The 25,145-nt window shown below is 42.7% G+C and overlaps 1 protein-coding gene across 1 annotated transcript in view; it reads left to right on the forward strand.

Annotated features, from left to right (window-relative positions):
- FGF2 (fibroblast growth factor 2) overlaps window positions 1-25,145 on the forward strand; it is a 55,268-nt gene that overhangs the window by 4,322 nt on the left and 25,801 nt on the right. The window contains 1 exon segment of the mRNA XM_046656735.1: window positions 1-300. Coding sequence (XP_046512691.1) covers window positions 1-300 — 300 coding nt within the window.

Below are 25,145 nucleotides of genomic sequence, written 5' to 3' on the forward strand. Positions count from 1 at the left end.
TGGGGGGCCGGGGCCGGGGCCGCGCCCCAGAGCGGGTCGGAGGCCGGGGCCGGGGCCGGGGGGCGGCGGCTCCCCGCGCGGCTCCAGGGGCTCGGGGGCCCCGGCAGGGCCCCGGCGGGGCCATGGCAGCCGGGAGCATCACCACGCTGCCCGCCCTGCCCGAGGACGGCGGCAGCGGCGCCTTCCCGCCCGGCCACTTCAAGGACCCCAAGCGGCTCTACTGCAAAAACGGGGGCTTCTTCCTGCGCATCCACCCCGACGGCCGAGTGGACGGGGTCCGGGAGAAGAGCGACCCTCACAGTGAGTGCTGGCCCGCTCGTCCTCCCCCAGCCCGTGTGCGGCTCCCGGGGCTCCCCCCTCCCCGCCAGGCCAGCCTGCGCTTCTCTCCGACCCAGTGGGATGTGCGGTTTGTTCCCGCGCGGCCCTCGGCGGTGTCCTGGTTCACCGCTCGCCCCAGCCTCCCCGGAGCTGCGGTGTCGGGTTAGACGCACCCCCCCCCCCCCCCCCCCCGGGGGGCCGCCCCCCCCCGGGCCGGGCCCCGGGGCCCCCCCCCCCCCCCCCCCCCCCCCGGCGCGGGGGGGGGGTGGCCGCCCCCCCCCCCCCCCCCAGCTTTGGGGTTTGCCAGTTTCCCCCGGGCCCGGCCGGCGGGCTCCCTTCGCGCACACAACCTGTCGAATCGGGGATGCCGGGCTGCGGCGGAGCGGTGGCCGCTCGCCGGGATGCCGCCCGCGTCCCCACCCTGAGGGTCCGACCCCTTCTCTGTGGGATGCGCGCAGTCCCCCGGACAAAGATAGGAGGGACCGCAACCGAATTAAACGTCTTTATTGGAAAAATGCCTTTCCAGTGTCATGCCCCTAAATTCCGATTCGGTAGAATCCGAGGCAGCTGGCAAACTGCTCTCACCCGTCCGTTTCTATTTTTTTTCCGAATTGCCGAAAAAGCAAAAGATAGGGACTTTGTTAATAAAGCGCGACGGACCTTTGTTTCAGTAGTGAAAAGAACTGCGAAAACTTTAGTCTTCCACCTGCGGTTCTTAGCTTTGGGATCTTGAGCCGGTTTCCCCATCCCTCACGTGGGGATAACATTTATCTTGCATCGGGTTTGAGGATCAAATGAGAGTTTATGTAAAGTGCGTAGAGGACTCAGTTTACTAGTCTACACTTTTGTGTTCTGTAAAAAATAATCTATTTGTGGTTATAGAAATAACACTGGCGGAAATCATTGGTTCTGAAACTTCAGGGTCCGTTCCAGTCACCTGGAGGTTATAGCACCTTGCCGAACCCTGTCTCCCAGAGTTTCTGATTCCTTAGGTCCGGAGTGGGGCCTGATAATGTGCATTTCTAACAAGTTCCCAGGTGATGCTGACCTAGGACCACACTTTGAGACCCACTGGTCTAGAGAAAAGAGGAAGAAAAGGGCATAAAATGGGACGATTAACAACACTGATGGAATTTGAAGTGAGAGAAAGCACCTCACTGTATTTTAACTGTCATCTGTATGCGTAGGTAAAACACCTATTTTAAAAGCTATGCATTCTGGCCGTCCTTTTTCGTGGGTTTCAGACGAGAATCTTATCCTCTATTTAACTGAGAAAAGACCCGCTGGAGTCCAGAGCGCCCCTCCCTGGCGTTTACATCTTTGTCTTATGATGCTAATAGAATGTCACTCGCTCTGGGATGAGGAGAGAGGAAGAGCAGAAAGCTCCGCAGCCCAACCCAAGCTGACAAAGGAACGGAAGTGTGCTTTTGTATTAGAGTCTGTTGACTGCAAAATAGCAACAAGAAAAAGATACCCGTCTTTAATTTTTCAGGCCTGCCATAATTTAAAAGTTTTATCAATCACTTACATTATCCAGTAAAACTGAAAAGATGCTTGTAACCCAATGTATGGGTTAGTGCTGTTTTTCTATTTTTGATAACTTGAATGGTTTCATAAAATTACCTTTGTGTTTGAAGTTTGTTCTGAAGTTGTCTGCTAGGCTAGCTGAGCAGATTAAGGCAAGGGGCGCATATGTCCCAATTAGTTTTGTTCTTTTCTGGTGGCACAAACTGTTTATAATAAAAAGGAGCATGTTCGATGAGTAGAAGACAGAACTCTCCTCCAGATTAGGTTCGTACTGAGGCTTCCCCTAGTACTCTTTTTTTTTTTTTTTTTTCCCAGACACTTTATTAGTTGCTGAATCTGTTTTTCTCTTTGAAGGTTTTGATACCCTGTTTCCTTTACAATAAAACTTTATGGGGGCTAGTGAGTGAGGATAATTCTGAATCGCATGCCACATTACCACCCTCATAAAAACAATTGTTAACTTTTTCTTCCCACCTACGAGTTGGGCTGCCATTTTTGTAATCTTATTTTGACTCTGGTTCTCAAATGGGGGTGACTTTGGCCCTAGGGAACATTTGGCATGCCTGGAGACAGTTTTGGTTGTCATTCCTGGAAGGTTGCTACTGGCCTCTAGTAGGTTGAGGCCAAGGATGCTGTTAAACGTCCTACAATGCAGAGGATACCTCCCTAATCCCCCAGCAAAGAATCTTCTGTCCCTAGTTGTTAATAGTGCTAGAGTTGAGAAACCCTGCCAACTTGGTAGCTGTCTAAAAATAAGATGTTAAAAGTGAAGAGTAGAATACTCACCAGGCAGTAGACTGACTGGAATACAAACCCAAGGATGATGAATTTAGACACTTCTCTGTAGCCCAATCTGGACATAAGTTTAAGTATAGTATAGTTTTCTGGCATGATGAAGGCATACTGATAGTTGACCAGACCAGGAGGAGACTGATGGAGAAGATATAAGCGAAAAATGAGCATGGCCACGACATAACAATATCCTCTCAACCGCATCCCCTCCCTTTCCCCAAACAGACAAAACTCAGCAGCCAATACGGAGAAATAAAAGCAGGGTTAATGGTTGCCACAATTTGCCACTGAATTATGGCTCAGATATCTACACCTATTTCAAAAACTGAAAAACCCGTGGCCCCATCCCTCAAACTTTTGCCCAGTTGACCTGAAAATCTGTTACTGGAGATTTATTGCTTCGACATTGACACCTTCTGTCCAGAAGTCTTCTAAAATGCAAATAAAATACCTCAGGAAAGGAAGAGTTGAGCCGTCATCAGATTTTAACGTTTAGTGTGGGTTAAATTATGAGGGCAGTTTCTTCCCCAAAAGCTGTCCCAAAGGACTGGAGTTTAGGGAGGGGTGCTTTGAAGACTGTGGCGTCCGTGCGGGGTGCTGATTAGGTGTGGGGCTGTGGCTCGGGGCGGGGAGCACAGAGGCAGAGATGAAAGGGGAAGTAGGAGCAGGTGCCTCCACACCAGCCTTTCCACCTTCTCCCTGTTGCTGAAGGTTGGCTTTGCTTCACACCTGGGTATTCTCTTGAGTTGTTTTCACTCAAAAGGGCCCATTTTCCTGCACTTTTTTCATAGTCCTGGAATAACTGTCATTGGATCTGAGAGTCTTGATAAAAGCAAGTTATGGTTACAGAGTCTCTGCTTCTCCAGCGTGTGTGCTGCACACCCGCCTTCCTTTTGGCTCCTAGATATTTTGACAGGCCTCTTTCAAAGGTCCCGGGGAAGGTGTAACATTAAGTCTGTACTCTAAAGTAGCGGACCATGTCAAAACGCAGAAGAGAACGTTTTATCCCAAGCAGCACGTACAGCATGTGGTGTATAGGAAATGAAATGTATGCTGCTTATGTAGAGTTGAGCATTAAATTTGTTCCAGATGCTCTTACTTAGGAAAAAATGAAGGTAGTTAGGAGTGCTGGATCCATCCTTGGGCTTCTCCCAGGAGGGGACTGACTGCCTGTCTGCTGCCCTTCTCCGCTTCCAGGCTCCAGAGGACACTGAGACTTGGAGAGGCTGAGGGACCTGGCCTTCCCGGTGTGGACCAGGGATGGGATCCAGGTCTGCGTGACTCCCACGCCCTTTGCACGGCACATATTCCATACAACGCCAATCATAAAATCATGCACTTGGAAAATTCAAAGGGAGGCTTCAGACCTCCTAGTTCACCGATCTCATTTTGCAGAGGAGGACACTGATTGCCTGAGTTTACCTGTCGATTTCCTCTGTTATCATCCTGAACAGCCTTCTTGCCCACCTGGCCCCCTGCCTTCTTTCCCTGCCCTCCCCGAGCCTGTGCTCTCATCTTTTCAGTCATAGAGAGGCCCTCAGGGTCTCCCTTTGCAGCGTCCTCCATTGCAGAGTACTGAGACAGCCCGTTTCTCAGAGGAGTTCTTACTCTGGCATTCCTGCCGCACTGGATAAAGCCACCTTTCCTTCTCTTCACCCTCCTTTTTGTAAATGGAACTATTGATTTAATGATACTAGCTTCTCTCCCCCCATCTTTTTTGGGTCATATCTGGCAAGTGGATCCAACTAATTTGCCTTAATAAACATGATATTTGGGGCCGGACCTGTAGCCAAGTGGTTAAGTTTGTGTGCTCTGCTTCGGCAGCCTAGGTTTTACTGGTTTGGATCCTGGGTGTGGACCTACACACCATTCCTCAGGCCATGCTGAGGCGGCGGCCCACAGAGCAGAACTAGGAGGACCTACAGCTAGAATACACAACTACGTACTGGGGGATTTGGGGAGAAGGAAATAAAAAAGATTGGCAACAGATACTAGCTCAGGGCCAATCTTTAAAAAAAACAAATTAAATAAACACGATATTTACTGTAAGGCTATTTGTGTGCGGTAAACAAGTGAAGTAAGACTAACAGCTCGCTTAATTGTCGAAATCGTAATGGGTACAGCAATGAAAGGACAATTCATGAGTCACAGATATTACCACACCTTAGGAGCCTTTTAAAATGAAGTTGATGCCAAGTGACTTCAGTCTAGAAAAGGCAACATCCCCTTGTGACGTACCCTGAGGGCTTTGGTTGTGTTTATAAAATGACCATTATATAATTAGACTTTGACAATGGTGTGACCACTAGGTTCTAAGTAGTCTCATTTTGATTTATGATACCATTTTAAGATGGATGGCCTTGATTTTAAAGTTTAATTTGAAAATAAAATGTTACAGATGTAGTAAACAAAACCAGCATCATCCTTTGTACATTATAATTATAAAATTGACTTTGTTCGTATACCCAGTGATTCTCAGAAATCACCATCAGTGATTTATTAGAAAAGTTGTTTTCAAACCACGAGATGCCTGTACAACAGTATAGTAACTACACATGTGCCATCGCCTTTGCTTGTTTTTCCAATCCCAGTGTTGGCTGATTTTCCAAACGCCCCGCTCGGGCCCCTTTGTCCTGTAGCTCACGTCTGTAAGAAAGCTGGTCTGGAGTAAGAGTCGATGACCAAGACGGAGCATGGCAAATCAGCACAGCTGGGGCACAAACCTGAACTTTATTAGCATAATCTATCCAAACAAGTGTACTTTCTTCTGTTTTGTTTTTGAGATTGTCATTTTTTGCGTTCTGAAATCAGGGTTTTGGTCTTGTGCTTAACTTGTATGTTGTCAATGCTCAATAAATATTTAATGCTTGGTTGCCTGCAAAATAATTGGGAATAACGACTAGCAGTGTAGAATTTTCCTTGTATTATGAGGAAATGCAGATGTGGCACCATGAGTTTCAGTGTTTCCTTATTGGATCCATTGTTAGGTTAGTTATTGCATGCGTTTGCTGTCAAACTCTCCCTCTAAGCCAGGTTATTTATAGCCACAGGACTGTAAGAGGACTGGAAGAGAAGTGGTGACTCCCAGGGAACCTCAACCATTGAGCCATAAGCTATGGTTCTTAGAAGCCAGACTAGTCCTGTTCTATATTCCTGGGGGATAGTTTTAATTTGAAGAAATTTGAAGGGCCTGGAGGCAACGGCCAGCCAATGTTCTGTGTTTTTACTTGTGTCTCACCCTTCTTGCACAGCATGACTTTTGAGTTGACCAGTGTATCCTTCATGCTTACTCATTCATTTACAGAAATCTGTAATGGGGGTGTGTGTGTTTGTATTTTCAAAGGGCTACTTACTTCCCCAAATTAACTTACTCTCTAAATTGAATTATCCCATAGAATTCTGAAGTGAAAGGTTCACAGATTTTCAAGATATTCTGGAGATAAAAAAATGAAGAGAAAGTATGAGAATATTAGTATTATGTTCCAGGTATAATTGAACTGTTGAAAGGAATTTGCCTGGTATAATTTAAATTAACTATACTTTAATTTATAATTAAAATTTGTAATTAAACAGTAACCCAAATTAGCCAAGAAAAGTCCTTTTTTTTTTTAAGGAATTTGTATGGAGCAGTAATGATCTGGTTAGATTCTGAGTGGTTTATTCTCTGTTCATAATTTAGGCATTTTGAGAAGATGCTGGCACCTTGAGGTAGGAATCATGACTTCTCCATATAAATAAACATCATAAAAGGCTTAGTACCTTTGACTCAGGGAGGGCCCACTGCATTTCAGCCAATGATGAAAACAAACAGTCTGTGCGGACCTTGCTGTGGAATAACTGGTCCTGGGCCATATGCCGTATAAAGCTTGGTCGAGGTTTGTAGTTCTCTTGGTGTAGTAACACGTACTTTTAGACGCTTGGCCAATTTTTTAATGAAAATAATTATATCTAACAAAGTTATATTTGGAAAATATTTGGGAATTTTAGAGGCTGCCTATTGGCATTTCTTAGGGTAATCTAGAGAGAGGAATCATTTTTCAGGATAAATAGTCTACAACTCTCATTAGGAATTCTTTTTTTCTTTAAAATGCATTTAGGAATTTTATCATGTCCTGTGTGATATGAAATTCCTCAGGTACGCTGTGCATTGTTTGTTCATTCTTTTGTTGCCGATCTCCTGGAATCCTGTCCTCTTCTACTTCATCTCCATTTCTTGTTTTAGCTCTTTTAAACTCCCTTTTTAACTCTCAGTTCTGCCCCCAGTATTCTCCTTAAGTTGCTCTGTATGAGAGTCCCAGCAGTCTTCAGTTCAGTCACGTGGCCTGATCCAATTTGTCACCCCACTTCTGACATTTGACACCATTGTCTGCCTCGATCTTCTTGAGAATTCCTTGGCTCTGTTACACCACGTCAGCCTGGTTTTACTTTGGTCTTTTGCTTTCATATTCCCTAAGCCTCTGATTTTGGCCCTCTACCCCACTTTCTGTGTACACATGTTCCTTCAGCAAATCCTGTGTAGTCTCTCCCTGATTTCCCGTCTCTGTGTTAGCACTGTGTTTCCCACTGCGTGAAGGACAGATCCACCGCCTCAGCCTCAACTTAACATGCGTAAAACAGAATGGAACGTCATTTTCTCAGACTAGCACCCCTTCCTACCAAATTTCTCTTTGTACTGAAATTATTCTTCTAGTCTCCAAAGCTAGACACCTTGGAATCAGCTTTGATGCCTTTCTCCTCTTCCTGTGTGTGTATATGTGTTGGGGTGTGTGTGTGTGTGTGTGTGTGTGTGTATATATATATATATATATATGTAATAAATATATAATATAAAGTATATTTTTTATCCTTTATAAATATATATATATAATGTTCCCCTGCTTCAGTGATTTTTCTTTGCCCTGTCTCTTGATTTCTCCTTGCCCTGTCTCTTGATTTCTCCTGTCCTTTACCACCTACTCCCAGACTGCACCAAACTTTCCTTCTCAAATATGACCTCTCTGCCCAATCTCATTGCCTGCTATTTACCATCCCTGGTCCCCTGATGCCGCCAGCGCTCTGTGCTGTAATTATAGTCTCTCTAACCAGACAGAACCATCATGATTAGAGTGATTGGCTTTTCCTCATGTGATCCTTGTTTTTAGAAAATCCTTCTTTTTCTTGTCAATTCCTCTCTCACATCCTCCTCCCATTCCCACCTTTCTCTGGAAAAACCTTTTAAGAGCCAGCTCAACAGTCTTCTCCTCTGTGAAACTTGCCCTTGCCTTCCCAGGGAGAATTAATTGTTTCTACCTCTGTTTTTCCCATAGTAGTTGGTACATATTCTGCTGCAGAACGTAATGATTTTTGTTGTAATTGATTGTTTATGTGTTTGTCTCTGACACTGGGACAGAGAGCTACTTGTGGGCAAGGACTGGGTCACATTTTCTGTATCTGTCCTGGTGCACAGTGGCCACTCAAAGAATGTTTGTTAAGTTTGACATGTACCCAAAAGCTTAGCCAGATCTTCTGACTTCCTTTCTGACCTTCTTCCCACTTCCCCTTCTCCTCTTGACCTTTAATCGGGCTGTTTCCTTCAGCTGGAAAGTCCTCTCAATCCTCTTATTCCAATTCTAATCGTGCTTCAGGCCCCATTTCTTTTCCACCATCCTTTCCTGTGTGCTATCTAAAAATTCTCTCTAATTTAATTTTTAATTAAAATTTTAATTTTTAATGTTTTAATTTCATATTCTGCAAGGTTTTTGAAATTCCTAATTGGTGAGGATTTTTTTTTTTTAAGTCAAACAACATTACCTAGCAGTCCTGCACTCTCTTTTCTGCTCTGAGGTTCTGAGACTGAATTTACTCATCCCAGGTTCCCCTTGCCTTTATTGCTCAGTGAATGACCAGGCTGAGCCCCATGAACAGGTTCAATCTACAAATGAGCCAGAGGTTTAAGTGAATAAGCATAAACACTTCAGTGTGAGGCATGTAAAATGGATACATTGAATGTAGCGTCACTGTACTTCTTTCTGCAAACACCTTTCACATTATTCAAAGAAAGCAATAAAGATAAAACATAATCATTTGCTAGGATTACTTCTTATTGTGAAAGTTTTCTTTTCAGCTGTGAATAACATATCAATATTTCTAGTCAATTCCAGAACTAGTTATAGTCTGTCATTAAGGCATGTGGATCTAAGAATTCATTCTTGATTCAGACGCTTTAATTCTTAAATCTCTCTTAAGTCTAAAATCAGTGAATCATCTTATAAATTAGGATTAAGAGCTGTTTGGTACCATGGTTAGTATCCCTTTTGGCTGGGAGGAAATGGTACAAATAGTTTCATCCTAATATTCATTCAGATTTATGAGCAACTCTTCATCACAACAATCTGTAAATCTCTTAAAAGGCTAGAAACTGTATGACAATGTGAGTCATAGTCTTTGTGATGTGATGTCTGCAAGGGTGGGTGGGAGAAATTACTGAATGACCAGTCTCATTCTACTGCTTTCTAAGCTGAATCATTTTGCAAACAGAAAACAATTCATAGGTTTTTAGGTGATCATTTCATAAGTAGGAAATGGAAGAGAGTGAAGGGGTCAAATAATACCTCTGTTTAAGAAATTACTTTTTGAAATCTATCATTGGTGAAGTCTTTGTTTTGAATTAGAAAGTAAATTAATCTCTCTACTGCCTAATAATATCTTTTCATCTGACACCTGCTATATGTCTTCTTTGTATATTTTTACTTTTTCTATTAATTATGTTACCTTTCTTGCCTATTTATTTATTTATTTTCCCAAGTGTCATTTGACTTTTCTCTTCATAGCTGTTTCTAGCCTTGGCTCATTTGAAGATGGGTGTGTGTGTGTGTGTGTGTGTGTGTGTTGGGGGAGGCGTCGTTTACTCACTGGCTGGGTGACCACTTCAGTCAGGATGAGGACTTAAGAGGAAGGTCCCTTTCGTTTTGGAAATTCTGATTCTGCGATGGTATGATCTTGCATTTTGCATAGTTGGTCCTCTTGTTATTTTTCATCCTACTAGAGACAGAAGTTTGGAGAGCCTTTTTCTAAATCAACTTTAATCTTTAAATGTAAGATTGATTAACCTTATTTCCTTATCTTTTTTGCGGTAAGGCATTTGTCAAAAAAATTATGTGAAAAAAGAAATATTCTATTTTGAGTGTTTCTAAGTTTTAGAAGTTCTTCTTACATGCTTGTATTTATACATTATTCTAAACTCAGTAATTTTGTAAGGGGAGTATAATGCAAGTGAAATTAGGAAGACAATCTTGCTGTCTGATTTAATGGAGGATATTAATATCTAAAGAAGATGTATAGAGCAGGTGTTAAATTAAGAAATAATGAGATACGGCAATATCTTTAGCTGTTACAGGTTGGGAAAAGTAAGGCACAGATTATTTTGGGGGGAGAGTATTAAAGCCATAAAGTGTTCCTGGGATCTGTCCAGCCTTGGCCAGACATGTAGGGAGATTGCCAGAGTGACTGGTAAAGTCCCTGTACCTTGCAGTAGAGGACGGGCCAGTTGTTTGGCCTTCACAACTCAATTCCTAGGACCTTGGTATTTATTGAATGAATGAATGAATGAAGTTCTTGAGACTATGTGACATGTCAGCTTTACAATTAATACCTGTTTAATCTTGCTTACAAACTTATAAAGCAAGTATCATTATCTCATTTTACAGATAACAATACAGTTTTTGCTCTTGGCTTTGCAAAACGTGATTCTTTGTGACAACAAGTAATTAATTGTGTCTTCTAGACTTCTCTGTGTTTAGAATACAGGTTCATGGCCAGAATTCCCAGCTGGACAATGTAGCAGAAATTTGAACCGAGATAACAATTTAAAAAAATAATTTAAACTCTTCCCAGAGGCTTTGCCATGTCCAGCAAAGTTAAAATCTCTACCATCTTTTCTCCCACCCCATTATTACATTCTTTTTTGTTTGGAAAATATTTGTCACAAATTAGTGTAAAATGATTTTTCTTTAATATTTAGGGGTTGCTTTCTGAAGAACTCAAAGATTTTTTAAATGACATATGTAAAAATAGAAAGAGTAGTAGGTAATTAAGGATATATACTATGTGAGACTGGAATGAACCTTGAAGACAGGGTCTGGAAAATAAAATGCAGAATCAGCTAGGGCATGCAGAAAATGCAAAGAGAATAACTACAAGGATGTTTTAAAAGTATAGTTAGGCCTTTTCAAGGAAATTCAAGATAGGCTCACTATTTAAGGACATGTGGTGTAAGATTAAAAAACAACCCCCCCAAAAGCAGATGTACTTGGTCCTATTTTGTTTTAATCTTCACTAAGTGAGATTGTCAGTCAATCAATAATTTTTTGAGTGTCTGCTGTGTGAGGAAATGAAGACCAAGATAGACAAAGAGATATCAAGAAAGCATTTAGCTACACACATCTGGAAATGTGAGTAAAATTCAAGTCCTCATTCTTTGAAATCACTTTCCCCCTTTTTTGACTCTCCTGTATTTTTAAGCAGTGTCGCTATCTTTCTTGCCATTCTATCCTTCATTTTCCTCAGTCCTCACATCCCCGTCTCGAGCCCTGTGCATCTCTGTTCTGCAGCATCTTCTGCACTCACGCTGACCTCTGCCTTCTCGCCACAGCTGCTCCATTTCTCTCCCTGACTATTGCACCTGCCTTCTAACCATCCCAGCTGTATTACTTTGCTAGGGCTGCCATAGCGAAATACTACCGACTGAGTGTCTCAAACAACAGAAATTTGTTTTCTCATAGTTCTGGAGGCTGGAAGTCCAGGATCAAGGTGTCTGCAGGTTTGGTTTCTTCTGAGGCCTCTCTCCTTGGCTTGCAGATGGCTGCCTGCTTGCTGCCTCTTCACGTGGTCATCCCTGGGTGCACACATGCAAATTACCTCTTCTTGTAGGGACATCAGTCAGATTGGGTTGGGGCCCACCCTAGTGGCCTCATTTTAACTTAATCATCTCTTTAGACGTTTCATCTTCAAGTGCAGGGCTTCAACATATGAATTTTGGGGGGATACAGTTCATCCCACAACACCATCTAATCATTTGGATATTGTTCTTTGACAGAGTAATCTTTCCAAAGGGTAGCTCTGATTGTGTTATTCCTCAGAAAAATATTGTGGACGAGAAAGAATCCAGTCCCCTGGTACATACATTGCTTACAGATGTGGGCACTGCTGAAAGTCCGTAAGAATTATAGAAAGTAGGAGAGTTACCAGCAGATGGGTGGTTGTCATAGATATCAAGAAGTGGGGTAAAGATGTTTTCTGGAAACTATGGATAGGTAGTAAGCTTGATGTAGGTCCTCAAAAAAAAATTCCAAGAGGCTTGAGAATACCGAGAAAAGAAAATAACACAGTTAGCAGTAAATAGGGTAATATAAGGGAAGAGTAGAAACATCTGTAGGCTTAATATGTTGCTTTCAATGGAATATCTGACCGAATTTCTCATAACAACCTTCTACGAAAGAAGTAGTTTTCTTCAGGAGAGAGTCTAGAGTTTCTCAAGTTTGGGCTTTCTGGGCCGGGGCCCAAGGACCATATCACTTTTAGTGAACTGGAAAGTATGTTCTCCCTCTAAAAGGTAAACAATTAAAGAAAATCAGTGATATGGATTTATTATCGTGATCTAAAGATATTCTTAACAGATGGCTGACCCTGTTACCTAATTACCACCAAAAAGTGATGCTGTAGATTTTTATTCTAAATCAGAGTTATAATTTTTGCTAGACACTGCACCCAACAATGTAACAGCAGTGTAGCTAATACTCTCATACAGCAGGAAAATTTTTTTAGTTATTTACGTAGAAGTTTTGCAACTCGACTTATTTTTCTTGGAAAGCCCTCCAGGAAGTTACATTACTCAAAGTTAGATATTCTTTGAGTGTTTTAATGAGATTAGAAAAAAACCCAGTTGGGATATCTGTTTGGTTACACCTACGTTGAAGATTTTTCAGACTTAGATTATTTTTGGCCATGCTTAATGATGGAAACTGTAGAGCTTTTGTTTTGTAGAATTCTGGAGACTCTTGGTCTTGCCCATGGGTATCACCTCGAGAAGTGAGTGGGTGCTCCTGTTAGGCACCTCTCTTTTTCTAGAAGGAACCTGATGTCTACCATGGCTGACAGTTAAAGCACATGGTTCTGCTTTCCAGGTAGGCCAGAGAGAAGAACCTTTTAAAAGTCCTACTGTGGGGAATACTATTTATGGAAATCTGATTCAAGGATATATAGTACTCCTCCAGGTTGGGAATTTTAACCTGAGGGTTCCATGGACAAGCTTCAGGTTTCTATGATCCCTTGAAAATAGATGCAAAATATTATGTCAGGGTGTTTTCTGAGGAGAGGATATGTAGCATTTTATCAGAACCTCAGAGAGTTGTCCGTGGTTCAAAATATGTTAAGGACAGTATCACTGGATACCCTAAAGTATGTCTCCTGCCCGTCATGAGAGAACTAATTTGAATGTGTTGGTGTGACCCGGTAGTTTAGGGTGAGTGATTTTTGAGTAACGTCTCTGAAACTTGTCTCTCTGTTAATTCTGAAAAATGTTTAAGGCTGCTCTTCTTTATCTCATTACATACTGTCCTCTCTGAGGTCTCTTGGGAGAAATTTCTCTTTGGTAACCATGTCAGGACTAGTTATGCTTATCCTTAGCAGCCTGTTTGTTTTAACCTTATGGTCTCTGGAAAACTTGTTATGCTACTGGCTTCTAGAAAGCCAAATATGTGGCCTGTTTTTAACAAATCTGATAATCTTAATCCTGGCTTCACCAATTTGTGACTGCTTTGCTGCGTTGTGTCCTGGGCAAAATAAGGTCCTACCAAGGAGGATAGTCGATTCTAACAGGAAAGTCAGAGAAGGCCTCAAACACGAGTGACTGCTCAACTGGGTGTTGGGAGGCAAGTAAGTGTTTGCTAAGCAGCTGACCCTGTTATCTAATTACCACCAAAAAGCGATGCTTTGGATTCTTATCCTAAAGCAAAGTTATAATATTTCTTAGACCACCCCCCCACCCAACTTTTAACAGTGATGTGGCTGATACCTCGTTCCAGCAGGAGAATTCATTTAGTTGTTTACATATATGTTTTGCAACTCAACTAATTTTTCTTGGAAGGCAAATAAGGGCATGAAGGCCAAGGAAGCAGCAGCCGGTTTGGTATGTTTTGGGAACTGCAAGCAGTTTGGCATGGCTGGAGTCTAGGGCTGTGGTGAGAAGTACGGCCAGCCACAAAGGCAGGGCCTGCATTCTGATGGGCCTTGTAAGCCATGCTGACCGATTTGGTCTTTGCCCTTGAGGCAGTGGGGAGTCAACGAAGGGTTTTAATCAGGGGAATAAGAGGATCAGATTCGGGCTTTTGTAAAATCACTCAGGCAGGTGTGTGGGGGTGATTGCAGGGTATTAGGGTGGAAGCAGGGAGACAGGAAGTTATTGCAGTTGTCCAGCTGAGAAACGTGAACCTCTCAGACCATTGCCTGGCACATCGTAAGTGATGCATACGCACTGGAATAGAAGGGTCTCCATTTCGTCAAGTGAAAAATGGAGATTATTGGAATAATACTGAAAATATTACCACATTTGTGAAAATGCATACACACAAAAGAACTATATACTTGTGGAGTAAATTTGTAGACTAAGGTCTGAAAAGGATACATACCAAACTGCTAACAAGTGCTCCTGACTTTGGAGGGGGAATGGGATTGGGGAACACATGAAGGGGAATCTTTACTTCTTTACTTATGTATTCGGAAAATAATGTATCCATACATATTTATATAAAATTTCCAAGAAGAGTGCATGGGGTGTGAGGGAGTGGAGGCAGATGTTGGATGCTAATCTCGGGGTGCATGAATGTGAAGGGAAGGAGAGGAATAGGCTGGTAACCAGAAGGTTCCTCTCTTGTGAGGGCAGAGCTGTGGCTGGGTCTTGGTCATCAGTTGCACAGATGGACACAGCACACCAGTTGATGGTTGGAGCATTGCTCAACCTGCACCTGCCCCTTAGAAGGAGCCCACTCCTCACTCTTGGCTTATTTCGCCTAAGTCCCACTCACAGGTGCAGGCCCTTGATCATTATCAGCACAACTGCTTTACGTTGCTTAGGGAAATGATACTATACTTGAAAGCAGAACATTATTTCTAAGTCACTCTATGTTCTAAGTCAAAGCACACCCCAAATTTAAATCTAAACATATTCTGCATAATGTATTTTACTTCTCTAAGATGCGAGAATCATAACTGCGTTCTTTGGGAAACTCCTCCTATATTAATGGAACAATGACTTGGGAGAGATGGGAAGGGACTGGATCAGAACCAGGGATGGATTAAGTTTAATGGAAGGAAGGAGACTCTGGGATGGGAGGAGAGTAGTACAGCTGCATTTTGGACTGTCCCTATGGACTGGCTTTGGTAGATGAGCAGCAGTGCTCACTGGAAGTCAATCAGGCTTTGGAGTCTCATCATAGAGGATAGCTGTGCTGTGTGGAAATGCTGCCTGGGGCTCTGACAGGACAGATGCTGATAGCCTGTTAGGCTGATAGCCTAGCAATTCCATTTTTAGGAGGCCTATATTAGTGTTCTCCAGAGAAACAGAACCAATAGGAGATATATATGATATATAAAATACACACACACAGATAGAGATTGATTGCTTTTAAGGAATTGGCTCATGTGATTATCGGAGCTGGCAAGTCCAGGCCTGTCAGGCTGGAGACCCAGGGAAGAGCCAATGTTGTGGTTCAAGTCCAAAAGGCCATCTGCTGGCAGAATTCCTTCTTGCGCAGGGGAGGTCAGTCATTTGTTCTGTATTACGGAGAGCAATCTGCTTTACTCAAAGTATGCCGATGTAAATGTAAATCTCATCCAAAAACACCTTTACAGACACATCCAGAATAATGTTTAACCAAATATCTGGGCACCGTGGCTCAGCCAAGTTGACACATAAAATTAAACATCACAGGGCCCTTGTTGGCATAAATCCCACGCTGGCCTGAATGTCCAGAGAAGAGTGAATAAGCCCTATCTTGGATAGGACCAACTTATTCACTGTGATGCCCCAAGGACGTGGGTCAGAGAGTTCCTGATGGAGGCGCTAGACTGGCCTGTCAGTCCTGAGAGGTTTAGTTTTGCTTTGGTTCCCAGCTCACCACTGAGGCCCTAAGGAGGCTCCTCCTTCCATGGCTGGTGCTCACCAGGGGACATGGAGTCTAGCCTCTCTCTTCTGGTTTCTCTTTTCCTTCCCCCAACATGTGTGGATTAGTTTTACTTCTTTAGGATTTCTGAAAACAAGAATAATCTTATTCCAGAAGAAGGACATTATAAGATTAAACAATAAAGGATTCCCAATAAGATCACCTACCTGTGGAAATGTTTTAGGCTGCTCTTGCCTCCATGCTGGAGACCTGTGGTCGTGGGTGAGATTGCTGCTGTCCCTGTCTCTGTCAGCTGCCCTCTCCTCCAAAGGCTCCCCTGCTCTTCTCTTGTCACAGAGCTGCGCTGGCCTCAGATGCCCGTTCCTGAGAATCTGGATGGCAGAGGGGAGCTGAGGCTACAGTCTGATTAGGTAGAACAGGTGCTAGTTTTTTTTTAAAGTCGAATTCTGTTCTGTGATTGGGAATGTCTGTTGCTTTTGTCATAGCATCATCCTCCTTTCTTGTGGAGGAAAACTACCTTGATGAGAAGCAGGGATATCAGCATAACTAGAGGCACTTCTGGTTTAGGTTGTCCCAGCCTCCTGAGAAGTCTAAGATGACACAGAAGTCAGGGAAGGTGGATGTCGGATGCCTCCCTCTTTTCCGAATACATCACTGCTGGGCCACGAGCAGGGGAGTCCTTCTAGGTCCTGCACATCTCCCTTGCCTGCACCCTGGACAGTTGGGTTTCCTTGACTGGGTCTCTTTATCTTTGTGTCCTGAGGGTCAAGATGCCTCCCCACTGGGAAGCTAAAAGGCCATGCCAGAATATTACCAAATACACAAATATGTCAGTGTGCTAATATTATAGCAAAGTGGCACAAAGTGACAAACTCTTTTTGGTGGCTTAGTTGCTGTAAAAAAAGAGATGAATGTGTTCCACTAAGTGATGAGTTCATCTTGGCTAGCACAGTGTGAGTGGACAAGTTTTTAGGTATGGGAACGTTAAGAGACTTCACATCTGTGATACTTAGTTTTTTCTTTGCGGTAGTAGTTGACGTTCTCTCCAAGAGAGAGGTGTGGCTGTAGGCTGGGCAGTTTGTGGAGCATGGTGTAAGTTGATACAGCTACTGTAGAGAACGCGAGAGGAAAGAGAAACTGGGATATGCCCTCAGTTACTGAACACTTGGCTGAGGACCCACCTGAGGCAGGGAGACCTCACAATCCTAGTACACCAGTTTGGATGGTTGTGTCATTTCCAGATACATTTCCGTTGTGTATGGTCAACAATGCAAATGCAGGAGTGGAGAAGCTAAATGGCTATATTGATCCAGAATTGGGGCTTGGCCTTAGAAGTGCTAGAAAGAAGAAGCAGGAGAACTGAATGATGCTCTAGAGTTTAGACTGATAAGGAAGGGAAGCCCAAGAAGCTAAGGACTGGTAGATAAACGTAGAGTTGGGATTAGTAAAGTCAATGAGGCTGAAAAACCAGCAGAGGGAAAGGAGATTATACCATATTGGAGTTTAAGAGGAAGCAGCTCTTGAATGATGGCCTGGCCATGAAAGTGGTAAATACAGGTTGCAAGGTTTGATAAGCCAAGGATCTTTTTTTTTGAGGAAGATTAGCCCTGAGCTAACATTAGGGCTCATCTTCCTCCACTTTATATGTGGGACGCCTGCCACAGCATGGCTTGCCAAGTGGTGCTATGTCCGCACCCGGGATCCGAACTGGTGAACCCCAGGCTGCCAAAGCAGAGCGTGCGCACTTAACTGCTGTGCCACCGGCCAGCCCCAAGCCAAGGATCTTTGAGGCTGGGGTGTTGGTGAGTCTCCTACATGAATGATGAAGTCTTTCAAGATGATGACGAGATGTGGGGTGCCAAATTCCAAAGTTTTCAGTGAGTGACAATGACCAATCAATGGATGGCACCAACAAGGAGGAAGAGAGGGTGTCATACCCACATAGCATGAACCTTGAAGGAGGAAAGACTTTAGTATGGTAGTGGGAAAGTAATAGTTGTGTAGATGCCATTGTGGAAAGCCAGAAAAAGTCTTAATTACCTAAGATGGGAGGAACCTGATCCCAGTTGAAAAAGTCCATTCAGGAGAATTAGCTGGACTCCACTGTGCTGAGCTCCCAGTGGTGTCATGGCACATGGTGACCAGTGGCCCTGAGGACTTGAGTGTTGCAAGGGGAGAGGTCTAGATGGGGTGAGGAAAACATCTTTGGGTAGAGAGCTGGTTTTCTATTTTAGAAAATTGGTATTGGAACAGATGATCTATAAAGCCTTTTCTTGGTTTAAAAGTTCTTTCCATGAATCTGAAAAAATGCAAATCAGGAGTTTGATCCCTTGTATTGCCTGAAAGAATGTGCCTAGTTTCTGAATCTTCTTCTCTTCATGTGAAAATCACTGTTCCCTTAGAGACAGCCAGTAGAACACTTTAGAAATTCTTGGGAAAAATACATAATTACAGTCAAAGGTGTGAGTTGAGCAAAATGAGATATATTTGTTTCTGGTCTTGGAACAATTTACTTGGGAAGGCCAGACTCTCTTCCATACCTGAGATAAGAGATTTCAAGTCAGAGCATCTCAAACAGAAGCACTTTCTGTGCCTCCAGTCTTTCCTTATTCCTCCATAAGTAGTCCTGAGACCACAGTGGACGCCTCTATAGTTGTCTGGATTTTTTTCTTTCTTTACATAGCATCACATATCTTTGGGAGGACGCGGAAAGAATAAATTGAGTCAGGAGAGCAGACAGGGTAAGAGAAGTAGAAAGTAGAAGAGGGAAAGAAAGAAAGAAAAAACAAACACACACCTGAGAACAAGAAAGAGAAGATTTAGGCTGAAACAGACTTTCATATGCACAACTCCTGAGGAATGAGTGGTGGGGGGCCCTTGGGCTCTCTCCAGAGAGTGGTTCCACATCTGACAAGGAGAAAGAAGCAAAAGAAAACAAAATGACTAGCCTTTGTGGCAGAGGGGAAGGAAATACACCCAATAGTTGTGATTTTAAGCTCCTTTTTTGGGATGGAAGTGTGACTTCTAGAGCCAGAAGCTATTTACTTTACTACTTGTGTACTTTTGTGACTTTTTTTTTAACTTTATAAACTATAGCAGTTAACTCTGTCTTTTTATTAGTGTTAAAACAGAGTATAAGGAATAAAAAGACATAGTATAAGAAGCTTTTTTTGGGAAGATAAGACCTCTTCTTGGTATTTCCATCCATTCCCTGGCTTACCCCCTACCTCCTCCATTCCCACACAACTGATTGCTTGGAACAAGGCACAATTTTAGCATTATTTCAACCAGCTATTCCTTGCAGAATGGCCAATGAGGAAATGCTAAGAGTGATACCCTTTCCAGGGACAGTGTGGTTCAGCTGTCAGCAATAGAGGAGGATTAGGACTGCTGATCTTTGACCATAGGTCATTGGGTGACCTTGGGGAAAGCAATTTACCAACCTGGGACTTGGCTTCCTTATCTTTGAAAAGTCTGGACTAGATGATTTCTAAGGGCCAAGTTGTAAGGATTTTTGACTCAAATTCTGCTAGAGGTTCAAAAAATCAGTTTTTGGGGAGGGCTGCTAATGTAATCAGAACTAGGCATGGCCAAAGGAAAAGAGTATGAGCCCAGAAAAGAGGACACTTCATGTTGGGCCTGTCCCTGGAGATGGCCAGAGTGTGATCCTAATGATATGGGCGATAGATATGTGAGGCCAGACTCCATTAGCCAAAAGGTGACTCTAAATGTGGCTCTAGGAGACACTGTTTTTACCAGAGTTGAAGTACAGAGGTAGAACAAGCAGGAAGTGGCTTTCTACTTAGGGGCTAGCATTGATTCCTTAGCTAGAATGTGTCGAACAGCTGGCCCTATCACTCCCCATAGCCTTGTTCTTTATTCTCACTCCTCTGTTAAGGTTATTCTCATGGCTTCATCTTTCACGGCTGTGCAGGTGACAGGTAGACCTGGGCTTATGTCCCATCTGTGCCTTTCTAGTTGTACGATCTTAGGTAAGTTACTTAATTTCTTTAAATACCAGTTTCCTCATCTGCCAAGTGGGGATACTAGCTAATGATAGCTACTGTGTTAGTATTGTTGTGAGTATTATTAACACAGAATAACGCAGGCAGAGTATTTAGTATAGTACTGTCAAATGATAAGCCTTTAATGGATGCTAGCTGTGACTGTTGTTTATTATTCCTAAATCTGCCTTTTACAGACTTATATCTCATCTCTCCTCCAGTGCTTCAATTATCTATTGTTGTGTAATGAACATCTCAAAATTTAATGGCCTAAAATAACCATTTTATTATTTCTCCTGATTCTGTAGATTGACTGTGGTTCAGCTGAATGGTTTTTCTGCTAATATAGCTTGGGATTGCTCATGTAGCTGCAGTCAAATGGTGGCTGGGAGACGAATATCTAAGATGGCTTTGCTTACATGTCTGGCACTTGGCAGGGGGAACTGGAAGCCTAAGGACCACTTTCTTTCTCTGTGTGATCTCTTCATGAGACTGACTTGGGCCTCCTTACATAGTCGCTGGATCTCAAGAGCAGAGGTTCCAAGAGAGCAAACTCCAATGTGTAAGTACTGTTTACATCAGGTTTGCTAATGTCCCATTGACTAAGTTCAGTCAGTGTGGCCCAAGACTGGAGTCAATACGGGAGGGGCTACACAAGGCATGACTATCAAGAGGTATGGTTCCCTGGAGCCACCAAAATAAGTCTGCTGCATCCAGCCCTGCTGTGTGGAAACCATCTTCATTTGGATGTCACTCTGTTAGCTTGAACCTAACTAACTTCACTTCCAATCAAATAAGCAATTCATTGTTCTTTTTTTTTTTTCAAGATTTTATTTTTTCCTTTTTCTCCCCAAAGCCCCCCAGTACATAGTTGTATATTCTTGGTTGTGGGTCCTACTAGTTGTGGCATGTGGGACGCTGCCTCAGCGTGGTTTAATGAGCAGTGCCATGTCCGCACCCAGGATTCCAACCAACGAAACACTGGGCCGCCTGCAGCAGAGCGCGCGAACTTAACCACTCGGCCACGGGGCCAGCCCCCCAATTCATTGTTCTTTTTGATGAGTGTGGAGCTGGTGCTGGATCACAAGCTGGATATCCTTATTTTATCAACTTTCTTCCCAAATTATTCCCTATCAGTTTCTTATTTCCAAGTTGAAAACCTAAACACAAGTTTTTTCCCCATTCTCATTTTTTTTAGCAACATGTAGACTTCATGAAACCCTGGTATTTATTCCTTTGTTCTCCACCCTCACTGCCACCATCAAAGTCCATGTCCTTATTATCTTACACATGAATAGCTGCAATAGCCTTTCAAGTATATTTTATGTGAACACCACTTAAACATGGATGCATTTATTTTTAAGAAGCTGCAGTTTATTTATAGTTCTCATTGCATTAAACCTAACCTTTCTGCTTGTTTTTTCTGAGTCCTTTATTTGTCTGACTCTACTCCCTTTTATACCACTCTTTTTTTCACTCTTATATGTTATCTACCCTCCAGAATCAGAGAGTGAGGAGGGAAGGTACTTCATAACAGAGTATAAGTCCATCTACATTATAAATATCTTAGAACACAGAGGGGAAGGGAGGAGGCAGTGTAGAGGCAGAGCAAAAGTCCTGAGGGCAAGATGTAAAGTTGAAGGGATTTTATTGTTGCTGTTTGTGTTTTTGAGAATTAGGTAGGAGGAAAAGGAGGAATCTGATATTTCAAGGGGTTAGAAATTAGATCTCCTTTAATGGAATTCCTTAATTTTTAAAAATCTTGAGCTGTCTTTTGTTCTTTGCACTCCTGGCTCAGCTGGGTTAGACATCCGCATAGCCTGGTTTTATTGTTATCAGGGGCGCCAGGGCGCGTGTTCTAGTGCTGTGTTTGGCACACAAGTGCTTCATAAATGTTTACTGGATGAAGTATATAAGCAATTGGTTATATTCATACTTTTTAGAAACTAAAATTAACATCAACAAAGTCAAATAAAAGGGTGTATGGTCTTATTAAATGGAGATAGATGCAGAATGCAGTTTCACAAATTATCTTCACCATTAAAAGTAGACGTTTGTTAAGCACTCAATACACGTGCTCTGGACACTGAGACTGTAGCTGGGTGAATTTAGCTGGTTACACTGTATAGTGAGAGTGCCAGTTTCTTCTGTAGATGGAGCATATAGAACGTGGTAGGAACATGGGAAGAGAAAGCCATTATATTTTTTCTTTTTTAGATCTATGAGCCTTGGGATCAGATAAAAATTTTAAAAATAAAACATTGAAACAATAGTTTGCTGCTTGTATGAGGAAACATTTTAAAGTGATTAATGTAGAAAGGCATTAAGCTAAGGAAGTTAACAAGCACATTCAGTTATGCACTGCCATTACTTTGATACTGTTCATTTCCGTTCTGAAGGCATAGTAATTTTGTGAAACCAGTGATAGCATTTAACCTCAGTAATTGAGATGTTGGAAGATCTGGGTTCGGATCTCAGTTCTGCTGTGTAGACTGTACCTGGAAGGAAGTGGCAAACGTTTTTGAGGACTCTCTCCCACCTCACCAACTTTCAACCACAGATTCAAATATCCTATTTTAAAGAACTCAGCTCCGGAGTAGTCCACTTAACTTTATTGACTCCGACTTCAAGGCAGCTGCGTTGTTGGGATGGAGCCATGGCTTTTTTGCCCTGTGATCTTGTTTTGTTCCTTTAAATTCTCAGCACAGCTGAAGAAGGGGCCCTGTTTCTTCCCGGAGACTTTCAGGCAAAGGAGCTGTTGCCAGCTTCCCGCTCCGTCCACCAGCTATGTCATGCAGGGGATGCAGGGAAGAATTTTCCTTGGGAGGGCCTCCTCAGAAGTTTGGAGATGGGCCTTGAGCTCTTGGCTGGAAGCAGGGTTTTCCGAAGTGGAGGCTGCAGTAATGCTCGTCATTGATTGAGAGACGTGCTCCTCGGGCTATTTTCATGAGAGTCACATAAAACTCTCTTGTCTTAAGCCTACTTTGAAAGGTGTTTTCTTAATGATTTTACCAGTCAAATAGAATGACTGTGTGGGAGAGTGCAGTGAAATAACTGGAACACTCTGGGCGGCTTCCCTTCCCCACCCTGTGCCCCTGTGTGCCTTTCCCCCGAAGCTCCTCCTTTCTCAGGCACACACTTGCCGCTCTGTTTTCTGTTCTGGAGCTGCCTGAATTGTGTGATTTTTGTAGATGAATCTGAACACTTCAATCCAGAAAGAAGTGCCAGGAACACAAACAGCCCAGCTAATTGGCGTTCACCCCTAGGGGAGGGGCATGGCCGACCAAGCTGGTTGCATTATCTCTATGGAGCATTTAACTTTGAGAGAAACCTCAGGCTCTCTCCAATCATCCAAGAAGCATTGGAAAAAAGGAGAAAGAATCGCCAAGAAAAGGCTGTAATCAGGAGGTGCTCCATCTCTTGGGTATGTTGGTTGCAAAAATACTTGCTTGAGGCAGCTTATATTTTTGTTGTTAATCTTTATTTGAGCTGCTTGTGATTTCAGGGTGCTCTGGCCAGGTTAATAGCCTTTGATACAGAAATTTTTAACTGGTGACCCACAAGCCAAATTCCTGTCACAGACTCTCTGTGTGTGATACAGAGTTTAAAACTCTGCGCTTGGCTGGCGCTGAGTGGTGGCTGCCCCCTAAGTTGGGGGGTGGGTTTTGTGGTTTATCACAGCCCCCACTATTCCCTACTCCTCTTCATCTTTTCACCAAGCTGCTCCACTCTTGTGTGTTACTTGCCTGGTCCCTGTACGCCATTGAGTTTGCCAACCTGCTTTTGGTACAAGTGTTTTCACAGTGTTCCTTGAACGCCGAATTCCATTTACTCTGAGACCAACCAAAGGGCTTGATAAGGATTTTTCAAGAATTGATTTGTATTATAGAACTAAAATTTAGAAACATTCGCTGTTGGTTTTCAGTGAAAATATTTCTCAGCTTATAGCAGTGGCCAACTCTGACTGAAGGTCTGACTTTCAACAATTTGTTCCGTCTTAGGATATTGACTTCCTCAAAGGCCTGTCTGCGGCTGGCCTCAGACAACAGAGCAGCTCTTCTAAGACCTGGTGTTCCCACCTCCCGCTTCGGAAGGCCTCTGCCAGAAGACATTTTCTCATGAGTGGCGCAGATGCCTGTGCCAGGGGCCGATGAGCTTCCTGTTTATTCAGTAAACATTGTAGGAAACACAAAGAAATGTGAAGTGATCTCAGGTTCTGGGGTCATCAGAGCAGTTCTTGAAGTTCTTTTACTAATGAAAAATAGAAAAATTTGTATACAGTCAGCTAGCTGAGGCACAATCTTCTTGTTTTCTCTTTACATAACCCCCTACCACCCCTGAAGTTTTTAATATGGCCACAAACAGGTAATGTAAGTGATATTTGAGCTTCATTCTTCTTTCCTTGCCCCCTCTCCCCTCACCTTCTAGTGGAAGTATTCAGAGGCTATGAAGAACAGAGAATGGAAGAAATTGAGAACCCATGGTGGCAGAATAGCCCACAGACCACATAATGAGCCTCTGAATAATTGAGAATTTGATAATGAGAATTTGATAAGCCATCAAAAAATAATTTTCAAATATTGATTCCTCTTAGAATCATTTCATAAATTTTCCCCATGATTCTTAGGATAAAATCCTTAAAGTTTAGTATTAACTGAAACTTTGCATCTGATTTTTATATTATATTGTATTGTATTGTGTCTTATTCCATGTGCCCCCATAGGACCAGCTCATAGTGAGTCAGCAATGAGTTGTAGAATGAAAAAAACCTATATACAGTTGGAGGCTAATTTTTTGGTCTATGGGTTATTCTACCTATGGGTTCTCAATTTCTTCCATTTCTCTTCTACCATGGAAACTGAAGTTACAGTAAAAATAATATCAAGAGGAATCTATCTTCTTTACATGACTTGGCTTTAATTTTTTTCTCTCAAATAAATCCATGTGTCTTAAAGCACATATTTCAAATGTTAATTATTAAAGAGCTGAGATTTTGAACTAGTTGGCTGATTTTTTTTAATTAATTTTTTTATTTAGAGTAATTATTGATTCATGTGCACTTATAAGAAATAATACAGAGAGATGCCATGTGCCTTGTACCCAGTTTTCCCCAATGGTAACATCTTGCAATACTGTAGTACAATATGACAGCCAGGATATGACACTGACACAGCCAAGATACAGAACACTTTCCTCATCACAAGGATTCCTCAGGTTGCCTTCAGGGCCACACTCATTCCACCAACGCCACCTCTGGCAGCCACCAATCTATTCTGCAATTCTATGATTTTCTGGCTGACATTTTTAGAAACATTTCTCCAACAGTTGGCCTCTGGGAAGAAAAGAC

Source organism: Equus quagga, chromosome 3, assembly GCF_021613505.1.
Source record: "Equus quagga isolate Etosha38 chromosome 3, UCLA_HA_Equagga_1.0, whole genome shotgun sequence".
NCBI lineage: Eukaryota > Metazoa > Chordata > Mammalia > Perissodactyla > Equidae > Equus > Equus quagga.